This window comes from Acomys russatus, chromosome 13, assembly GCF_903995435.1.
Source record: "Acomys russatus chromosome 13, mAcoRus1.1, whole genome shotgun sequence".
NCBI lineage: Eukaryota > Metazoa > Chordata > Mammalia > Rodentia > Muridae > Acomys > Acomys russatus.
In genome coordinates this window covers 6,169,162-6,187,645 of record NC_067149.1, presented here as the reverse complement: position 1 = coordinate 6,187,645, position 18,484 = coordinate 6,169,162, and the positions used below count along the sequence as shown (strand labels likewise).

Genomic DNA, 18,484 nt, shown 5'->3' with positions numbered 1-18,484 from the left:
GTTAGATATTTGAATTTTTTTTTTGAGGGTGGTATGGAACTGTTTCTCAGATTGCATATGAAATATTAGCTGGGGTAGTTGAATGTTTAACCATTAGCTTGTCACATGTATGCTGATAACATCGTAAGTTTGTGAAGTTTTATATATAGTTATCCATATGATAAAACATCATCTTCAGAATCAGTGAGGTCTATTTTTATTCTAATATTTAAATAAATAGTGTAATGTCATTTAGGCTATACAAATGGATTAGTTTTGGGGCCAAACGGCTTAATAAACAAAATTGTTAGAGTTTTAAATTTCTCATTATTTTTCAGACTAGGGACCCTATTAAAATATTAAGTAGACTATGAAGATTCTATGAAGCAGTGGATTATAAAATTTTTACTTTAGCTGTAATTTTGGGGTCATCAGCTAATTATGTTCTCTGCAAATGAAGGAAACAGGGGTAAAGTAAAAGACACTCATATACCTAGTACTTAGATTCCCCCAATTCCTTCTTTTAATCATCCTAAGGTTTCTTTAAGTTGTTTAATAATATAGAATTTTCCATAGAAGTCACCAATATTAAATTTTCAGCAGTTAGAATAAAAATATTTCTCATAACTAGCAAATAAAAGGTGAAAAGCTGCTCATGTATCTTGTTTTATTTTGTCCTGCTAATTCTAATCCTGTGCGGATCTTAGCTTTGTTTCTTTAACAATGCCAATGAGAAATAATTCATTATGTCCTTATTATGGGGTTATGAAATGTCCCATACTGTTAGATCCTTCCTCCCTACAGAGGAAAACAAGGACAAATTTTCTTTCTTATGTGTACATAGAATAAATAAATATATTCAATTTATAGTACCATGGCAGAAATAGAGGCAAGGTATGGGAAACAGAGCTCATGGTGAGCACAGGTTTTATAGAGACAACGTCAGAAAGAACCAGAACATATTCAGGGCCTACTTTTTGCAGAAGGATGGCTTTGAGTTTGGTGAAGTTGGGAAGGTGTGGAAGCCTAGGAACCACACAGAAGATATGAGAGTCACTGGAAGGCTATGAATAAAGACTTGACATAGTCTATCTCGGATACGAAAGAGACATCCCTGATAGTGCTGGTGCGAATAGAATCTGGAAAGCATGGTTCTCAATGTACTCAATGGGAAGATTACTTAGGAGGCTTTCATGATAACCCATGGCCAAGTAGACCCAACAAGGGAGAAATTGTTTTTGCTTGTTTTGTTTTGCTTTTGTATTGTTTTATTTATGTTTTTATATTGGCTAATGTTAGTTGTTTTTTAGATCTATACCACTTTAGTGCTATAGATCTCTATTGGGTAGTTATTTCTTAAAACTCACCCCAAATAGCCAGTCAATGTGTATATTTCCTTTCTCCTTTCAGTGAAATTTTCATATATATCCTTAATATATTTCTCTCATATGTCTAAGTAAAACATTTCAAAACCCATTGACATACCAGTTGGCTTCAGTAGATACACATTTGTCTTCTGTTGTGAACGCTAAGCATTGGAGCTCTGCAGCTGACAACTGATGTGTCTCTAGAGAACTCCTGAGACCTTCGCTCTCTATGATGAGTGCATGTTACTTACTGGCTTAGAAAATGGACTGGGGAAGATAAAAAATTAAAAGTATTGTATAGAAAAATAATATTTTCACAACCCAATAGGTAGATAGTGGTAGATACAGGAAACTGGGACTATGTCCAAGGTGGTATTTTTGGCTCTCTACAAAAGTCCTCCCTCAAAATACAAGTTGAAGCTTAATCATCCTCATGTCTCTTGTTTCCATTCAACGAAACACACATGCTAATGCCTTGGTCTTGAGACTGCATCTACTAATATGCCTCTTACTCCTTTGGGACCATGTCCTAATCATCTGTACTTCATCATGTCTTCTTTAGTTTGTGGAGGCCCCTGCAACAGAAAAAAGAAAAGCACTTAGAAGACTGTGCATGCACTGAACTATTTATATCAGCAACAGCTGTGGGTTTGACTTTGTTTAAGAGACATAATAACTATCTCACATTTATCCATTTGCCTGTATTGTTTGTTACTATTAAGATTGTGGGTTCTTCAACTTTTCCCCCTATTCTATCAGTTTGCTAATGGGGACATCTCAGAAGTTTTTATTGAAGGATATTCTAGTGACATTTATGGTGCTATGATAAAATATGCTGACAAGATGCAATTTAGGGGAGAAAGGGTTAAGTGGATAACAATTTCACACTACAGTCCATTAGTGAAGGGAAATCAAAGTAAGAACTTAAACAGCTACTCACATTTGAAGCTATTAGCAGAGAGAAAGAAATACACGTTAGCTTACTGGCTTGCTTTGTCTGTTCAGAGCCTTCTGCTTAGGGGATAGTGCCACCTATGATCAGATGGGTTTTCCTATATAAGTTAACCATGGAAACAATCTCCAACTTAATCTGGACTAGTTCGTTTCTCATTAAGACTGTTTTCTCAACCAGTACAAAGACTCTGAGATACTTCATACATTTATAAAATAGGCATTGAATTTATTTCATCAAGTTATAGAAATTAAATCCTGAAATTTATTGGCTCTCTAATAGCATATGGTAAATGATCATAACTACTATTACTATTATTATAGCTAATAGGTATTATGTTTTATTTAGTATACTAATTATCACATCATTTATGTATTTGTCCTTTTTATAATTGGCAAAGCACTTTCATATACATATGTGTTTAGAAGTTCTATGAATGAAGCAGGAAAAATATCATTCTAATGTTCATTTTATAACTAAGGAGACACCAAAGCAACAAACTGAGTGACTTTCCAAACACTTGCAGCTAGTGAGTGGAAGACAAAATCAGGACAACTGGGCCCACATCAAGGTTTTTTATTTCATTTTGTGGTGTGTGTGTGTGTGTGTGTGTGTGTGTGTGTGTGTGTGTGTGTGTGTGTGTGTGTATAGTTATGTGTGTGGTATATTCATGTAGGTGTGTATATGGCTACACATGCCTGTTGAGCACAGTTCTGCCTCAGCTATCTTCTTTTGTTTATTTCTTCACTCTATTTATATTCTTTGAGACAAAGTTTCTCACCGAACTCAAAGCTTGCTATTTTGGCTAGACTGGCTGGCCAGCAAGCACTAGGTATTCTCCTGTCTTCATCTTCCCAGTGTTTGAGTTATAGATTTTTTAGGTAAATCCAGGTATTTTAGGGAAATATTTTTATATATATATTTGAAAAATTCTAACACACCTGAAGAGCTATTGATCAGATAGATATACCACTTCTACCTCATTCCAATGCTCCAGGTCCCCCACCATCCTTCCCTCTAAGCTTCATGTCCTCTATCATCAGCATCATCATCAATAATCACCATCCCTCATTCCTTTTAATTAGAGCTGACTATATGGGCATGTGGGTTCATCTCTTGGGCCATGGGGTACCTACCATTTGTGACATTCCTGAAGAAAAATGAATGACTCCCTTTCCTCAGCAGCTACCAGGCGACAGTACCTCCTTCACTATCAGTGTGCCTTGGAGGACCCTCCCCCTTTAATGCTTGATCTTGTGCAGGTCTCATGTAGATAACCAAAGCTGCATGCTACAACCATGTCAGGTCAAGAAGACAGCATATAATAGCACTTTCTCCTATCCTCCTGCTCTTACATTCTTTCTATTTTCTCATCTTAGATGCTCCCTGAGCCTTGGATGGAGAAACATTGGTAGAGATGTCTCACTGGAAGCTTAGCCTTCACAGTCATTTATTCTCAGAGGTTGACCAGTTATAGATGTCTTGATTAGCCCCCATTGCTACAAAAATGAGCATCTCTGGATGTGATCAAAAGCATCACAAGTCTATGGATATAAATATAAGTGCTGAAAAAAAAAACAGTTCAATGACTTGAGATTTTAGGGAAACAACAGTAGGTTCCACATAGGGCCTGTAATATTGATAGTCATGGCCTTTGGCCCAGGTTTTCAGTACTAGGTATGAATTCCCTTCTGTGAAGCAATCCTCAATCAGTGGATATGGGGATGCCAGCATCCAAATTCACTCCTGTTTGATTGGCAAAAATTTTTATCAACTGAGCCATCTCCTCAGTCCCTCAGGCTATTATTGTTTTAATTTCTCTCTCTCTCTCTCTCTCTCTCTCTCTCTCTCTCTCTCTCTCTCTCTCTCTCTCTCTCTCTCTCTCTCATTTTGGTTCCTGGCTATACTCATTTCCATAAATCTCAGAGTCATTAGCCTTACTTCACCAGGTGAAGCTTGTCACTGACTCACAGGCTGTATAAATGCCCATGTCACTGCAGTTTGGACACAGTCCTACAGGCCTTGTTGTTTGCTGCATCTGTCTCCGAAGAGAGGTGTTCCATTTATTTTTCTCTCCCTTTTAAGAAGTACTGATGAAAGTGCTTGCAATCTTGTCATCTCATCTGTCAGCAGAATTTACCAACTTGCTGAAATTGTTTCACAGTACACTCCAGAATCAAGAAATGATCACAGAAAATTGCCTCTGTCCACAGTAAACATATAACCAGATATTTAAACCATGTTCTGCCTCTCTCACTCCCACTTTTAATTGGCAGAATGCTTACTTGAGAACCTCTTTCTCCCATTCTTTTAACATTGCTATGAAACAAAATTGAGCATAAAGTAGATGACTGAGTGAATGCTAATGAGGTTGATGTGCCAGACAGAAAGAAACCAAGATTTTCTATGCCCAAACCTGGAAAATCAGCAGGCATAATGGAGTACTGGCATGAAAAAACCCATTTTATGCCTGTCTGACCAATCTCAAGACTACATCAGTAACTACACCTGACAAATCAGACTAAGGATGCCAAGGAAATCAGCACAATAGGAGGAAGTGGGGATCAGCATCACCAGTACCGTTGCTACACTTGTATCTATTGAAAAAAAGATACCTTCCTGCTACGTCCTAAGAGACAGTTTGCAGAAGACAGTGAGCAGAGGTGTCCCACCACTGCCCTCCTGAAGGGGTAATTTTAGAGTTTGCAGTATGTGAGAGTGTCCAGCGCATGCTTCAGACTGCCTATTTAGAAAGCGCCAAGAAAATTTAGTGCCTTATATTCTTTAGTCTCCTATTGACAAAATAGTTTAAAAAGAAATAAAACACTTCAAAGGAGTGTGAAGAGATTTTCTTGAGTTTGTGTGGCACACAGAGAAACAATGTGGCAAGCCCTTAATACATGTTCTGTGCTTATAAGAAAGGGAAGATTTTTTTATTGGTTGGCTTATAGATGTGTTCTTAATCTACTGCAAATGCAGACTTTAATGATTTGTTACAATCTTAATCTAACTCTAATCTCTTTATGCCATTTATCATTCAGGTTCCTATCCAATTTATAATGTGAACAAACAAATAACAAAACCCAAAGATTTTGAAGTTGGGGGTCAAATAAACTTGATTGTTTAGATCAAAATTCTAGTCTGTTTCTAAATCAAAGACATAGGCTATGTTATTGGACTTTTTTCTACCTAATTTTCTTTGGTTGTAGATAGGGAATAATTGTTACTTCACTATACTGGTATAATCTGAATTGACACTGTTAAAGAATTATTTACTTATTAATGCTGTGTAGTAATTGGTAGCTTCCATAATAAAAATTTCTTGTTGAAGCTGGGTATACTAGCACATGTCTTTATTCATAGCACTGGGGAGGGAAACGTAGGTCTCTGTGAGTTCAAGGCCAGCCTAGTCTACATACTGACTTCTAGGACAGCTAGAGCTACATAGTGAGACCTGTAGATTTTTTTATTGAATTAATTAATTAATTTTAAATCCTAAGTAATTATTATGGCAAGCAGATTTATTACTACTATATAATCTCTACAGAGTCACATCAGTTTTCACATACACACACACACACACACAGACACAAACACACACACACACGGTGGCCACAGTGGAAAAAAAAAACAATTTATATAGAGAGGAACCAAAATTCAGAGATGTCAGATGGTATGCTCAGGGACACACAATGGTATATACTCAGTGAAGGTTGAATGTAGTCTGAAATATAGTCTTTCTATCTCACGACTTAGTGAGCAAACCCAGTGTTTCATGGGGTCTAGTCACTAGCATAGAGATCACTAATCATTTTGCTTTTCAGAAAAGTAGAAGTAGAATAGACAAAATGATATTATAGAAAAACCATGCCATAAATTTTGGTGAGGATAATTAATTTCTATTATTAAATTACTAAATGTTGTTATTTAATTATTTAATAAAATAAAATCATTACAAATTAGTCTACTAAATTGACTTGGATTTTATATAACTGTACTCTTGCTTTAATTAGAAGCCATCTCATATTAAAATCAAACAAAGATTTGCTATATTTGTCAGAGAAAATAAATAAAATACATTTTCTAAGTAGGTAATTTAGGACAGTATGGTTCCCAAGGTTTTGAAAATGATACCAATAAAGGTATCCATGCCATATGTAAAATGCTGTAAACTCTTTCTTTGGGGATGTTTTGCCTTTGCATATGTGGGTAAAAGTGAACTAATTTTATCTTTTCTGTTGTTATTTAGACTCCAGAAGAGCTAGAAGATGATTCTGACTTTGAGCAAGAAGATTATGATGTGCGTAGTCGGACAAGTGTTCAGACTGAGGACGACCAGCTCATTGCTGGACAGAGTGCACGGGTGCGTGGACATTCTTGACTTTGGATAGCTGCCCAGGGGAGAAACTCAAACAAATAGCTGGAAGAAATTTCTGAACTATGGGTGCTGGGAGCTCAGATATCTTTGAATCAGAAATCTGGGCTTTTACTTGGGTGATCTGTGGCAGTTCATGTTGTTAATGGTGGTAGCAACTACCAATTCCTTTTAACCCTCTCTATCCTCTCTTCATCGAGCATAGCAGCTGCAGCTAACCACTACATAATCTAACATGTGTGGTAGATTATATTTGGCTTGAGGGCAGTAAGTCGATAGGCAATGGAGCATCTAATGCATAAGTTGCATTGCACCCACCATTGTGCTGTGTGCAATCCCCAAGCTCAGAAATAGCACAAGAAGCAACAACAAATGGAGAATTAAAGTTCTGCTATGTTACTGGCTTGACAATAGCTCCCTAGCCTTGGGTAGATTTCATAGTGAATACTATGTTGACTCAAGGGTATTGCATAGAAAGAAATCATTATTTTTCCCTAATGCCTACCTGTTGTAATGGCTAGGTGTTTTGCCAAGTGGTAGAAAGACATTACATAAATGTTCATGAGTTTTGAGTTTAAGACATGGATCATACAACAAAATATAACAGCTCTGTCAAATAGATGAATACTCAGTGACCTGGTTCATAGCATAAGTGGTATACTGATCATCACAGAGCTGAGCCAAGGAAGTCAACTGTATTTCCTGAAGCATAGTTGTGAATATTCTATGCAGGTAGTGGGAAGTAAGATTACTTTTTAAATATTTTCATAGAGTAAACCAATTCAAATTTCAGTATAACTGAAAATTTTATATTCTAATTATCTGTTAAATTTGTTTAAGAAAACATAATCAGCATAGACAGATCTCAAAATAGGAATATGGCTAGTAAACATATGACAAATATAAGAGATCTTGAGCCAAAACATAAATGGAAACTTAAACCATACTAAGATTCTGCCTCACCTCAGTCAGATAATAATAATAGTAATAATAATAACAGCAGCAGCAACAACAACAATTTCTGGCAAGAATGTGGGGAAAGGGGACCATTCTACACAGCTTGGAGAAATATAAGTTAGTGCAGCCACTAAGGAAATTATAGAGGGTCTCAGAAAACTAAAACGAGAATCACCATATGAGTCACCATGCCACACCTGAGCATTTACCCCAAAGACTCTTAAGTCTACATGCTACAGAGAGGCTTCCACATGCATAATAATCGTAGCAGCCTGTACAATAGCCAAGTTACAGAATCAGCCTAAATGTCTCTCAACCGATAAATGGATAAATACAATGTAAACATGTATGTGATGAGATCTTATTCAGCCACAGAGAAGAAAATTAAGTCACTTGTCAGAAAATGAATACGTATTAAGGAAAATAAGTCAGATTCGGAAAGACAAATATTGTACAGAAAACACAACAGTCCTATTATGTAGTACAGAAAACAGACACAACTAGGGGCTTGATCTACAAACATGAGTGTTGTGCTATTCTAAGAGCTACATGTTGCTTGAATTCTTTGACTTTCAGATATATTATCTGTCAGATGTGAACCGTAGACATAGACTTCCTTGACAGTATTCTTTTGAGTGTTACTTCATCTTTACAGAATAATAGTATAACACTTGGCATATAGTAAATGCTCAATAAAGTCTGGCTCAGATCATTATTCTCCTTTGGCAAAGAAGGTCCCTTCTGACCATAAAAGTGACATCAAAGTGTGTGGAAGGGCATAGAGCCTTCGTTGAAAATTCCCCACAAACTCTACAATCTTGCCTGAAACGTTCAAAAATGGAAAGGTCATTAAGCAAGAATCTTTTGAGTGTGTTGGCATACCACCAAACTAATTAATCAAGCCAACTCATCTTTAAAATTAAGTAAAACCAGCATTTTTATGTCAATGACAAAGGACAAGTTTGAGTAATTCATCCAAACATTAATCAATTCCAAGTTAATTTTATTGACTGACTTCTGCCCTGGTTCCACTGAGTTGTGTCCTCAAAGAATAAGACCCATAATATAAGCCTTATCTTGCTTTGAGATCACCATCTTGTGAAGATTGGCTGAATAATCCACATTTAACTAGAATAGACTCTGCATATATTTCTCTTTCACACATTATTTTTATGTTAGACATCAAGTCAGTGATGATGGAGAGAAACAAAATTTAGATGGTTCCTCTTGATCATAATTTATTCACTCTGATGTCTTTTCTCAGAATTAAATATGATCAGGGTCCAAGAAAGAACCAGTTACTCTTATCTTGAATTTAATGATTTGTCTCAGAGGTCTGTCCTGTGTGCTGGATCAACTTGTAGCCAACAGCTTTACTTCTGATGTCAACATCAAGCAGAGACAGAATTATGCCCACTAAGTTGGGACTAAGAGGGCATATCAAATGGCTAAGGTTGAACTTTGGACAGCCAGCATTTGACAAGCTGCTTAGAATTGCAAAGTAAGCCAACTTTGTGTTGGACAGAGATGTTAGGTCTTCCAAGCAGACAGTCTTCCCTGATTATGGCCTTATTTTGTGCTTTTATTCAGAAAATGGCAAGTTAACATAAAAAGGAGGATAAACCGCATAATTAAGTTTTAGCACCTTCTGCCAACATTGCTTTCAAATGTTAGAATTAGTGGATATAATTTCTTCTACATGGCTTTTATACTGCTTTTTAAAACACTTTACAAGGCTGTTGGTAGGTGTGGTTATATGTGTGTATGTGTACCGGCACATACACTTACTGCATATGTCAGAGGAGGGCATCAAACATCCTGTGCTTTAAGTCTCTACTTTATTCCCATGATATCATGCCTGATACTGAACCTGGAGGTTGCTGTGTTTCTTTTATTTCTTCCCAACCACTATCTCATCTAGGTTGATGGCAGCAAGGCCTAGTGATCCTTCTATGTCTGTTTGCTAACTCTGCCCAGGCATGTAGGTTCGGGCATTATGTGGCCATGCCTGGTTTTTACATTGATACTGGAGACATGGACTCAGATCTGCATGTTTGTGCTAAGAGTGCTCTTAAATACTGAGTATTCTCTCCAGGCTTCAGTTTGTAACACCTTGAGGGGGAGTGGGGGGAGGAGGAATGTGAGTAGGTATAGCAGTCTGGTAATACACAGAGGTTATCTTGCTGTATGATGTTAGACACAACGTCTTAATTTTTAGAAATTTTAAATATGTGTGTGTGTTGTCGGTATGCGTGTCTGTGTACCATGTGCGTGCCTTATTCCTTGAGAATATTTTATTGCCTTGAGAATACAGTACAGATGATTGTGAATGGCCATGTGCCATTGGAAGTGAACTAGGGGCTCTGAAAAGATGGCCCATCTCTCCAGCCCCTGACATGACATCTTAAAACTGTTTTGTCACATGTTGTCATAGTGTAAGTAGACCACCCGTAGTTCTCTGACTATTAACCTTATAGATTGAATTTATCCCTTTGGGAATATGCAAAACTTAACTTTAAGCATAGCTTTGCAAAGCTGTGTAACTTTAGGTGACTCCCTAATTCCTGCGTGCCTCATACTCATGATGCTAGTGTGGGTTTCAACTCTACTCCTGGTTCAATTTCTGTCCTAGTTTCACTTTTGTTGTTGTGATACAATATCTGACAAAAAGAAACTTTAAAGGGAAAAAGGTTTCTTACAGCTCACTATTCTAGATTACAGTCCAAACTCCGAGGAATAGTTAAGGCTAGAAACTGAAGCAATTAGTCATGCCCACAGTTGAGATCACAGAGAAAGTAAATGTATGCATGTTTAGTGACCCTCGAGCTTTCTCTACTCTTCCAGTCCAGGTTCCAGATTCTTCCCACCTTGAGACTGGGTCTTTCCATCTTAATGAATACAATGAGACATGCACACAGTCCAACTTGATCTAAAACCTACACAGTCCTTTATTGAGAAATGCCTTCCCAAGTGATGTAGGTACATCTGGTTAATAATTAAAGTTTACTACCATAGTGATGCACTATTTCTATGTCATGGTGACATTAGAAGAACATCATTACAAAATATGTTCCTGATTTTGTCCTATGTTTCTGCATATTGCTCCACTGTGAAGAAAATGGTAGTACTTCTGGTAGCTTCCTAACCAGATGATTTAACATTAAAAGCTGATCATCCGATGAAGTGTGGGAGGGTTTGCTTGCATGAATAGAATAAATATCTGTTTTTCAATCACACTCTAAGACTGAAGGTCAGAAAACCCAACTGTTTAACTATTTACATTTATTGTCTAAGTGTGACAAGTGAAGAGAAATATAAGGTTGAATTTTAATCTTTTTATATATTCTCTTGTATGTAAAACCCTTGTAATAAGTTCTGTTCTTTGCCTAAGAAAGCAATCCTTGCCAGGCCAGGGACCCTTGCATTTCAAAGGTAGTCACTGGGCCATGTACCTAAAGCTTTAGATTGAAGAATAGTTTTGGTCCCTTTGAGTGGCTGCTATTTTTATATCAGTGTCCCTCACTTTGATCTCAATAGGAATACTTTATTAATCACAAAATATAAATGATTGGCTGTCTGCAGCAAAGGCTGGGAACCTGGGACAATGGCTTGAGTCCTTGTACATTCTGGTCTCTGATGTTCTTAGTTTAGATTCCAAATCAGCCAACTGTACATCCTGAGGAACTGTGACTGCCTAGTATGAATCAAGACTACAGAAACTAGCAGGAGCCTCTGGTGATCACATCACAGGAACAGGAAAGGTGATTTGTCTCCTTTCCCTTTGACCATGGAAATAATTTTTCCCATGTTGTCTTAGTTTGAGTGAATGAGCAATTATATATTATATATTTCACATTGAATTTGGTTTTAATATAGGCAGCCTTCTATTTTCTTTTTTACCTAGAATGGCTTTAATGTGTTAACATTTCAAACTGCTGAGTTACATTGATAAGACCTAATTAAAAGTCATGTGTTGAATTTTAATTTGATTAACTTGCAAATTTTGCAGTTGTGATCTACTGTTTATAGATAACCTTTTTTTAAATTCCAGTTTCAGAAAAGGTCAATAATGAATTTTTTAAAGCCAAGAGCATTTAAAGAATATTCAAGAAAAGCCTTGAGCTCATCGACAGCTACACAGCAGAGGCAAACGTAATGACACTTGCACCCCAGTCTCACCCCATTAAGTGCATTATGCAGGTCAAGCCCTCCTCCAGTCAATATAACATCTCCCTTGCAAATCTGCTTTGAAGTGGCTGGTCATTCTTCTGTAATATGTCCTCAGAAAATGCCTATCATTTCTGCTGACTTCTCTTGAGTGACATTGATGCTTTGAGCAAGAAGATACTTAAGCAATTTGTCAGGAGATCTTGAGCTCCTGCTTCGAGAATGAAGTCAAGGGCTCTACTTTTGGGAAACACTTCTGGGAATCAGGGTTGGGGCAGTAAGGTAAATTAGAGACCAGGGACTAGAGAGCTGGGGAGATGGCTAATCAATTAAGAACTCTTGCTACACTTCCAGAGGACAAAAGTTCAGTGGTCAGGACCCATGTTGGGTGCCTACTACCTCCAGTAACTCTGGAATGGGGGGAGGTGCTCATCCAAAATCTTCTTCTGACATCTGTAGGAACTTATGTGCACTTGTAAAAGACTGTACTCAGACAAATACATACAAACAATTACAAGTAAAATAAAACAAATTGTCTACAAAAATTAGCGAGTGCCAGATACAGTTGCACATACTTTTAGGCCCAGCCCACAGGAGGCAGAGGCATGTAGATCTCTGGTCTACAGAATATGTTCCAGGCCAGCCAGGGCTATGGAACTTCTCAAAAAAAAAAAAAAATCAAACAAACAAAAATTAGAGAGAAAACCAAGGTCACTAATATTTAAGTGCTAAATTTTAAAAAATGGAGATTCACAGGCTATTGTTGATAGGAAAGTGTCCACCCTTCATTCACGTGTCCATTGACAGTCACTGTTTTGGTAATTAAAGTGCAATATTTTCCACCTGGACCCTGTACATACAGTGTGCAATTTGCTAGTGGCCCTATTGGTTTTTGTTTATATATATATATATATATATGTGTGTGTGTATGTGTGTGTGTATATGTGTGTGTATGTGTGTGTATGTGTGTGTGTGTGTGTATGTGTGTGTGTGTGTATGTGTGTGTGTATGTGTGTGTGTGTATGTGTGTGTGTATGTGTGTGTGTGTGTGTATGTGTATGTGTGTGTGTGTGTGTGTGTGTGTATGAACCCAGTGAAAATTTTAATATTGGTTTCCTAAGACTTGTGCTACTTACATAAAACATTCTTTTGTTTATAGAAGCCAAGTGAATCAAGATTACTTCAGAAAAAAAGTACATATGTAATTTTTATCAGTTAAAGGCAAATGAGAAATACAGGACCTTCTTTTTAAGATGGAACTACAAATAAGAGTTTGTGACAGATTCTATTGTATTTTATGAATCTTCTTAAATTTTATAGATGTATTTTATATGTCCCCAAACATAGAATGTTAAATATTTTAACTAGCATATTTTTATCAATCTTGCTTCTACTTTAAGCATACATGGAGATGTGTACTGTATGTGAACCTGCACTGAAATGAGTTGTAACTTATATACACATACAAACCCATTCTCTCTAAAACTCCATGTATATATGCATGAAAGTTAGTGGGCATGACTTCATAATAATGTGCATCATCTGGGCTTCCATGAGTACAAGCTAACATTTTTCTGACCTGGGAAACTTTAGCATGAGGGTACATGGCTTGGTAGACAAAGGTGGACTTTCAACCACCTGTGTGCACTGGGCTGGAACATTCACACAAACTATACGTAGCTGCTTGATGATATGCTGGCATGTGGTAAAGAATGTCATTGGCTTACCACCTTTGCTTGAGTTCTTATTCCCCAAATCCTAAGTCGTATGATATTAGGGATTTGGTTATCTTCTCTGGGCCTAGGTACTGTCATTATTAAATGTGGACAATTATATTAGAAAGTTACATTGATTACGTTATTTGATAAACATAATTTTCACCACATGTATCTTTGCAAGGAATTATATGTGCCTTCTATTCATCCATAGTCACACAGGCTCTGGTACTAGCATATCCATTCTTTCTACTGTAAAAAGGGTAGGTAGAAAGCAATCTAATGACAGGAGTAATGCCAGGATAATGTGCACAATAACATAGCATTGGCTTCTAGTTTTATTTCTGTTATTGTGATAAAACACTGACTAAAAGCTACGTCCACAAACCATTTTTGCAGGTGGTCATGGGAGAATGTCATGAAGTGAAGATAAACATTTCACTTGGAACGTGCTACAAAAATGGTGTTTAACAAACAAGTTTGACTCTTACTTCCAGTGATTATGTTCTATAAATCACTCATGAATATTTAAATAAACAATTGCCTAATACTTGCTTGTAGAAGAGATACAGGGATAGGTTGCTAAGAGATGTAAATTTCAATGTTGTCTTCAGCTGATCAACACGGTAACATGTTTCAAGGGTGTTTCTGTGCAAATACCCTACGTTGTTGATTCAATGACCCTGAACACAAGGCAAACACCACCGATGCCTGACTTAACATAGCTTACCTAGCTCATGTATTTTATCCATAAGATACATCATAACCTTCTTGTGCTTAGGGACATTTAACATCATGCTTAGGAACTATTTTGTATGGTAGAAGCACCATTGCAAGCAGCACAAAGATATGAAAATGTAGTACTAAATAAACTAAAAAAAAAAAAAATGGACACTTGCTTACAGTAGAAGAGCTCCTCCAAGGCAGAGGATAGCTTTGTTCAGCATCATCTTGGATGCACACAGTGGTGGTGACTCAGACTTTTCTGTTTCTTGCATCATTTACAAGTGTTTCAAGTATTGATTTGGGGCTTACAAATATATTTGAGAGAATTGACAACTTTGCAAATGAAGTGTCTGAAGAACAAGAAGACTCCTTTGCTCATTTCTACATTCTGTTACCTGTCAACTTCTGCCAATCAACCTTTGCTTCCTAATTTTCCTCAGTTTGAACATCCCTAATAATCTCTGAAAATCTGAGAGTTGAAATGCTCTAACATTTGAAACACACTGAGCATTGAGGTTACACTCAACAATTTTCTGAGCAGTTTGGAGTTTTGGATTAGGGACGTTCTTCCAAATCTAAATGCTTCCTCTGTAAGCCTCATGAATAGGACTTCCTACTATTTCAATGTCCACATGTATTCAAAGGCTCTGCAAGCATCTGTGGTCATTCAGGAAGATGGGCAAAGAAGGATAAGATGAAGGATGCCATTCCCATAATGCCCTAATAAGGGATAATTTTGTTGTTGTTTGTATGACTCATAACAAGTCTTTCCACCCCATTCTAACTGGATGCTTAAATATTGTTTAAAATTCCTCTTCTTCCCAGCAACAGAAGGCTTTTATTTTCTTTTTTCCTTCTCTGAATAGCTTTCAGTGTTGAAAGAGGTGCATTCTTTCATCTGGTAAAAGTTTCCTGAACCAAATATAAAAACTGTTAAGAATAGATTCTTTTTTTTTTTTTTTTTTTTTTTTTTTTAAATTGTGTTATATTTTTTTTTTTTATTAATTTATTCTTGTTACATCTCAATGTTTATCCCATCCCTTGTATCCTCCCATTCCTCCCCCCCCCCCCATTTTCCCATTATTCCCCTCCCCTATGACTGTTCCTGAGGGGGATTACGTCCCCCTATATATTCTCATAGGGTATCAAGTCTCTTCTTGGCTACTTGCTGTCCTTCCTCTGAGTGCCACCAGGTCTCCCCCTCCAGGGGACATGGTCAAATGTGAGGCACCAGAGTATGTGAGAAAGTCGTATCACACTCTCCAATCTTTTGAACAAACATATGCCATCAAAAAGACAGGGAAGTTCTGCTCCTGTCAGTGTGTCTGCACTCAGATCTCTCTGGATCCTTTATATAAGGGAGTCGGGCAGGGGACTGTAGGACCTGGCCAGCCTGTTCTCTTGATCTGGGGATGGAGAAGACATGCATCCTCTAAAACAAAGGGACATCCTATAAGCCTTGGCAGTCTGACTCCGCCATTCACAAGAAGCAGGGTCAGCATGTAGCTTGTAATTAGTTTGTCACCTTTAGTCATGGTTCTCACCTGTAATCCATACAGGCCATCATGGCGCAACTTCCGCAGGAGGAGAAAGCGAAAATAGCTGAGCAGGTGGAGATTTTCCACCAAGAAAAAAGCAAGCTGGATGCTGAAGTGGCCAAGTGGGATGACAGCGGCAATGACATCATTGTGTTGGCCAAGCAGATGTGTATGATCATGATGGAGATGACAGACTTCACAAGGTGAGGCCCAGAGAAAGGAAGATGACTATAGTCTTGCTAAACCCACATAGGTAACACTACAGATTATCATGGGAAGACTTGTTGAAATGATAAAGTGCTATATCAAAACAAGGTTGGGCTCTTATTAATGTTCACTTACAAGTCAACATGATCTCCTGTTTGGTGGAGGAGAACAGATACTTTTTTCATAATTAGCATTGTTTTAATTACGTGTTATAAGAGACTTATAATATCACACTCCAGGGGTTGGGTGACTCCATTGTGTTTTGTACTATTTTTATATATGTTTAAATATTACTCTGAAGATAAAGCAAATGTTCTGTTAATTTCCCATTGGAAAAATATGCACCTGCCTGTATGTGCATGTATTTGTTTCATGTATTCTAACACCACATGATTTAGCACTAATTTTGGCTCACATTTCACATTATGTACTAGGAGTTATGCTCAACAGCTGAAGATGACAGAATGCTTAAAGGGAATTTAAATATTGTATGAACATTGTTTATTATGCCTCTGAGCAACCCTTCCCATAGGTCAGAAGGCAGCCAACACTGTGACAGGAGCCTTTGCTTCATTATAAGTCATGGGTGCTTCTGTCACTGCCTTTGGTGTCTTCTTAAGAGGCCGGTGACAGCTCCCTCTGCCCTTCTGGACTATGTAAACAGTAATCAGATGCAGAAAAACATCATAGGGGAAAGATCCCTCAATTCTGAGTGAGAAGATGAGGTGGTGTGAAGCAAGTCCTTAACACTTTTTGTGAGAGGGTGGACTAATGTCTACCAGCTTCTCAGGAGAGGATTTAATCCGAGTACAGCACAAGGAGGAACTGTGCTGCCAAACACATGGTTGTTCTTTGTTTTAGCCCAGTTGGCAGGCCTGTGAGTCAGCTCATAGGGATTATCCTGTTTCTGCCTCCTTTCTTGCCTTAGACATGTAGACAGGGATTACAGATGTACCCTGTCTCATCTGGCATTATGTGGGTGACTTCCTGGGGATCTGAACCCTTGTATTCAACTTTGTACAACAAATGTTTAATCTACTCAGCTGTGTTCCTAGCCCCAGGATTGATTTTAATTTTCCTCTCAAAATTATGTAACCTTAGATTATTGTATCTGATTCTACATTATGGTAGAATGTGAGCCAAAATTATTGCTACGTTATAAACTAGCATTATGACACACCATATGCATAAATATATAGAGGCATGCACACACATATTTTTCAAAAGAAAATAAACAAACCATTAACTTAATGTATTTTTTAGAATATATAATGATGCCTTAGTGGTTGAACATGGTCTGATAAAATCTTGCAAGACATATAGCAATGTCAGGATATCACATAATGGGTAACAACATTTTTAATGATTGTTAGCCTCGTCTAATAACGAAAGGCAAGAATTGATTATAGGTTTTAATAAAATACAGAACATGGCTCTGTCATCCCCTTTACCCTTTACCTCTGTCAAATATGTACTAACGACATTACTTGGCTCCTTTTCCAAATCTTTCAAAATTGTTTTTGATTCTAGCAAAATGATTTCAGTGTTAAGAGTGTGACCTTCGAGAGCTTCAAATGTCATCATATTCATTCAAAGTTCAAGTTTGTACATTTAGTTAGTCTCCTTCAGCCTCACAAATGTATTTCTCACACACAAAATAATATCAGGGGGAAAGTCCGAGCCATTATTTAAGTCTTGATTGCCTACAAATCAGACAGTGGTGGCAGCCTCAGTCATTGCTTCCTGAGGCCTGTGATGACTTCATTTGCTTGCTTTCAACATTTTATTAGTATTTTATCTGATGGATATTATGCAATCCATTAATAACATCAGTGGAACAAATAATCTCATTAGTTTGAAGTGAATAATGAATCCAGCCACGTTGCTCGTTTAGATCAGGAGAACATTTTGTAATTTGTAATATGTATAACTGTGGTCAAGGAAGATGAATATATTTAGGGGGTCTTGTTCAATGATGTTGAATAACACAGACTTCTTTTTATTAGTCAAAACATCATTTTAAAAGTGAAAAGAAAGCTGGTTCAATTTCCTTCAGAGTTCATATATTTTTTGTGCTGATCTGAATAATTAAGTGTCCAGCCTGCTATTAAGTATCATTTTTTCCTAATGCTAGATGAGCTCACTGTGTGTGTGTGTGGGGGGGGGGGTCTTCTGTGAAGACAAGTGGAAGAAGGGTGTAGGTAATGAAAATAAAACAATGGAAACATATGAACTGACACTGTAGCCAGGAAGATAGGCTTGCTCTCTCTGCCACCTGTGCATTCTCATCCTGAGCAAAACAGCTCTTGATGGTGCCTTTCTTCGTGACCTCTCACCCAAGTTTACTGCCTTCAGCCTTGTTCACTATTATTACTGAAATTGCATTTCTACTTCAAGAAGTGGTAATTGTAGCTTTGTACAGTTAAACATTCCTAAGTACCGTTTTCTATTATTTAAAGTTTGTATAGAGTTGATTAGAAACCAAAGCTTAACTCCTCTAC

The 18,484-nt window shown here is 37.3% G+C and overlaps 1 protein-coding gene across 2 annotated transcripts in view; it reads left to right on the top strand.

Moving 5' to 3' along the window:
* Nucleotides 1-18,484, top strand: part of Ctnna2 (catenin alpha 2) — a 1,128,304-nt gene that overhangs the window by 1,058,559 nt on the left and 51,261 nt on the right. For both annotated transcript variants that reach the window (XM_051154752.1, XM_051154753.1), the window contains exons 14-15: nucleotides 6,548-6,661; nucleotides 15,798-15,979. In XM_051154752.1, coding sequence (XP_051010709.1) covers nucleotides 6,548-6,661; nucleotides 15,798-15,979 — 296 coding nt within the window. The remainder of the gene's footprint in view (nucleotides 1-6,547; nucleotides 6,662-15,797; nucleotides 15,980-18,484) is intronic.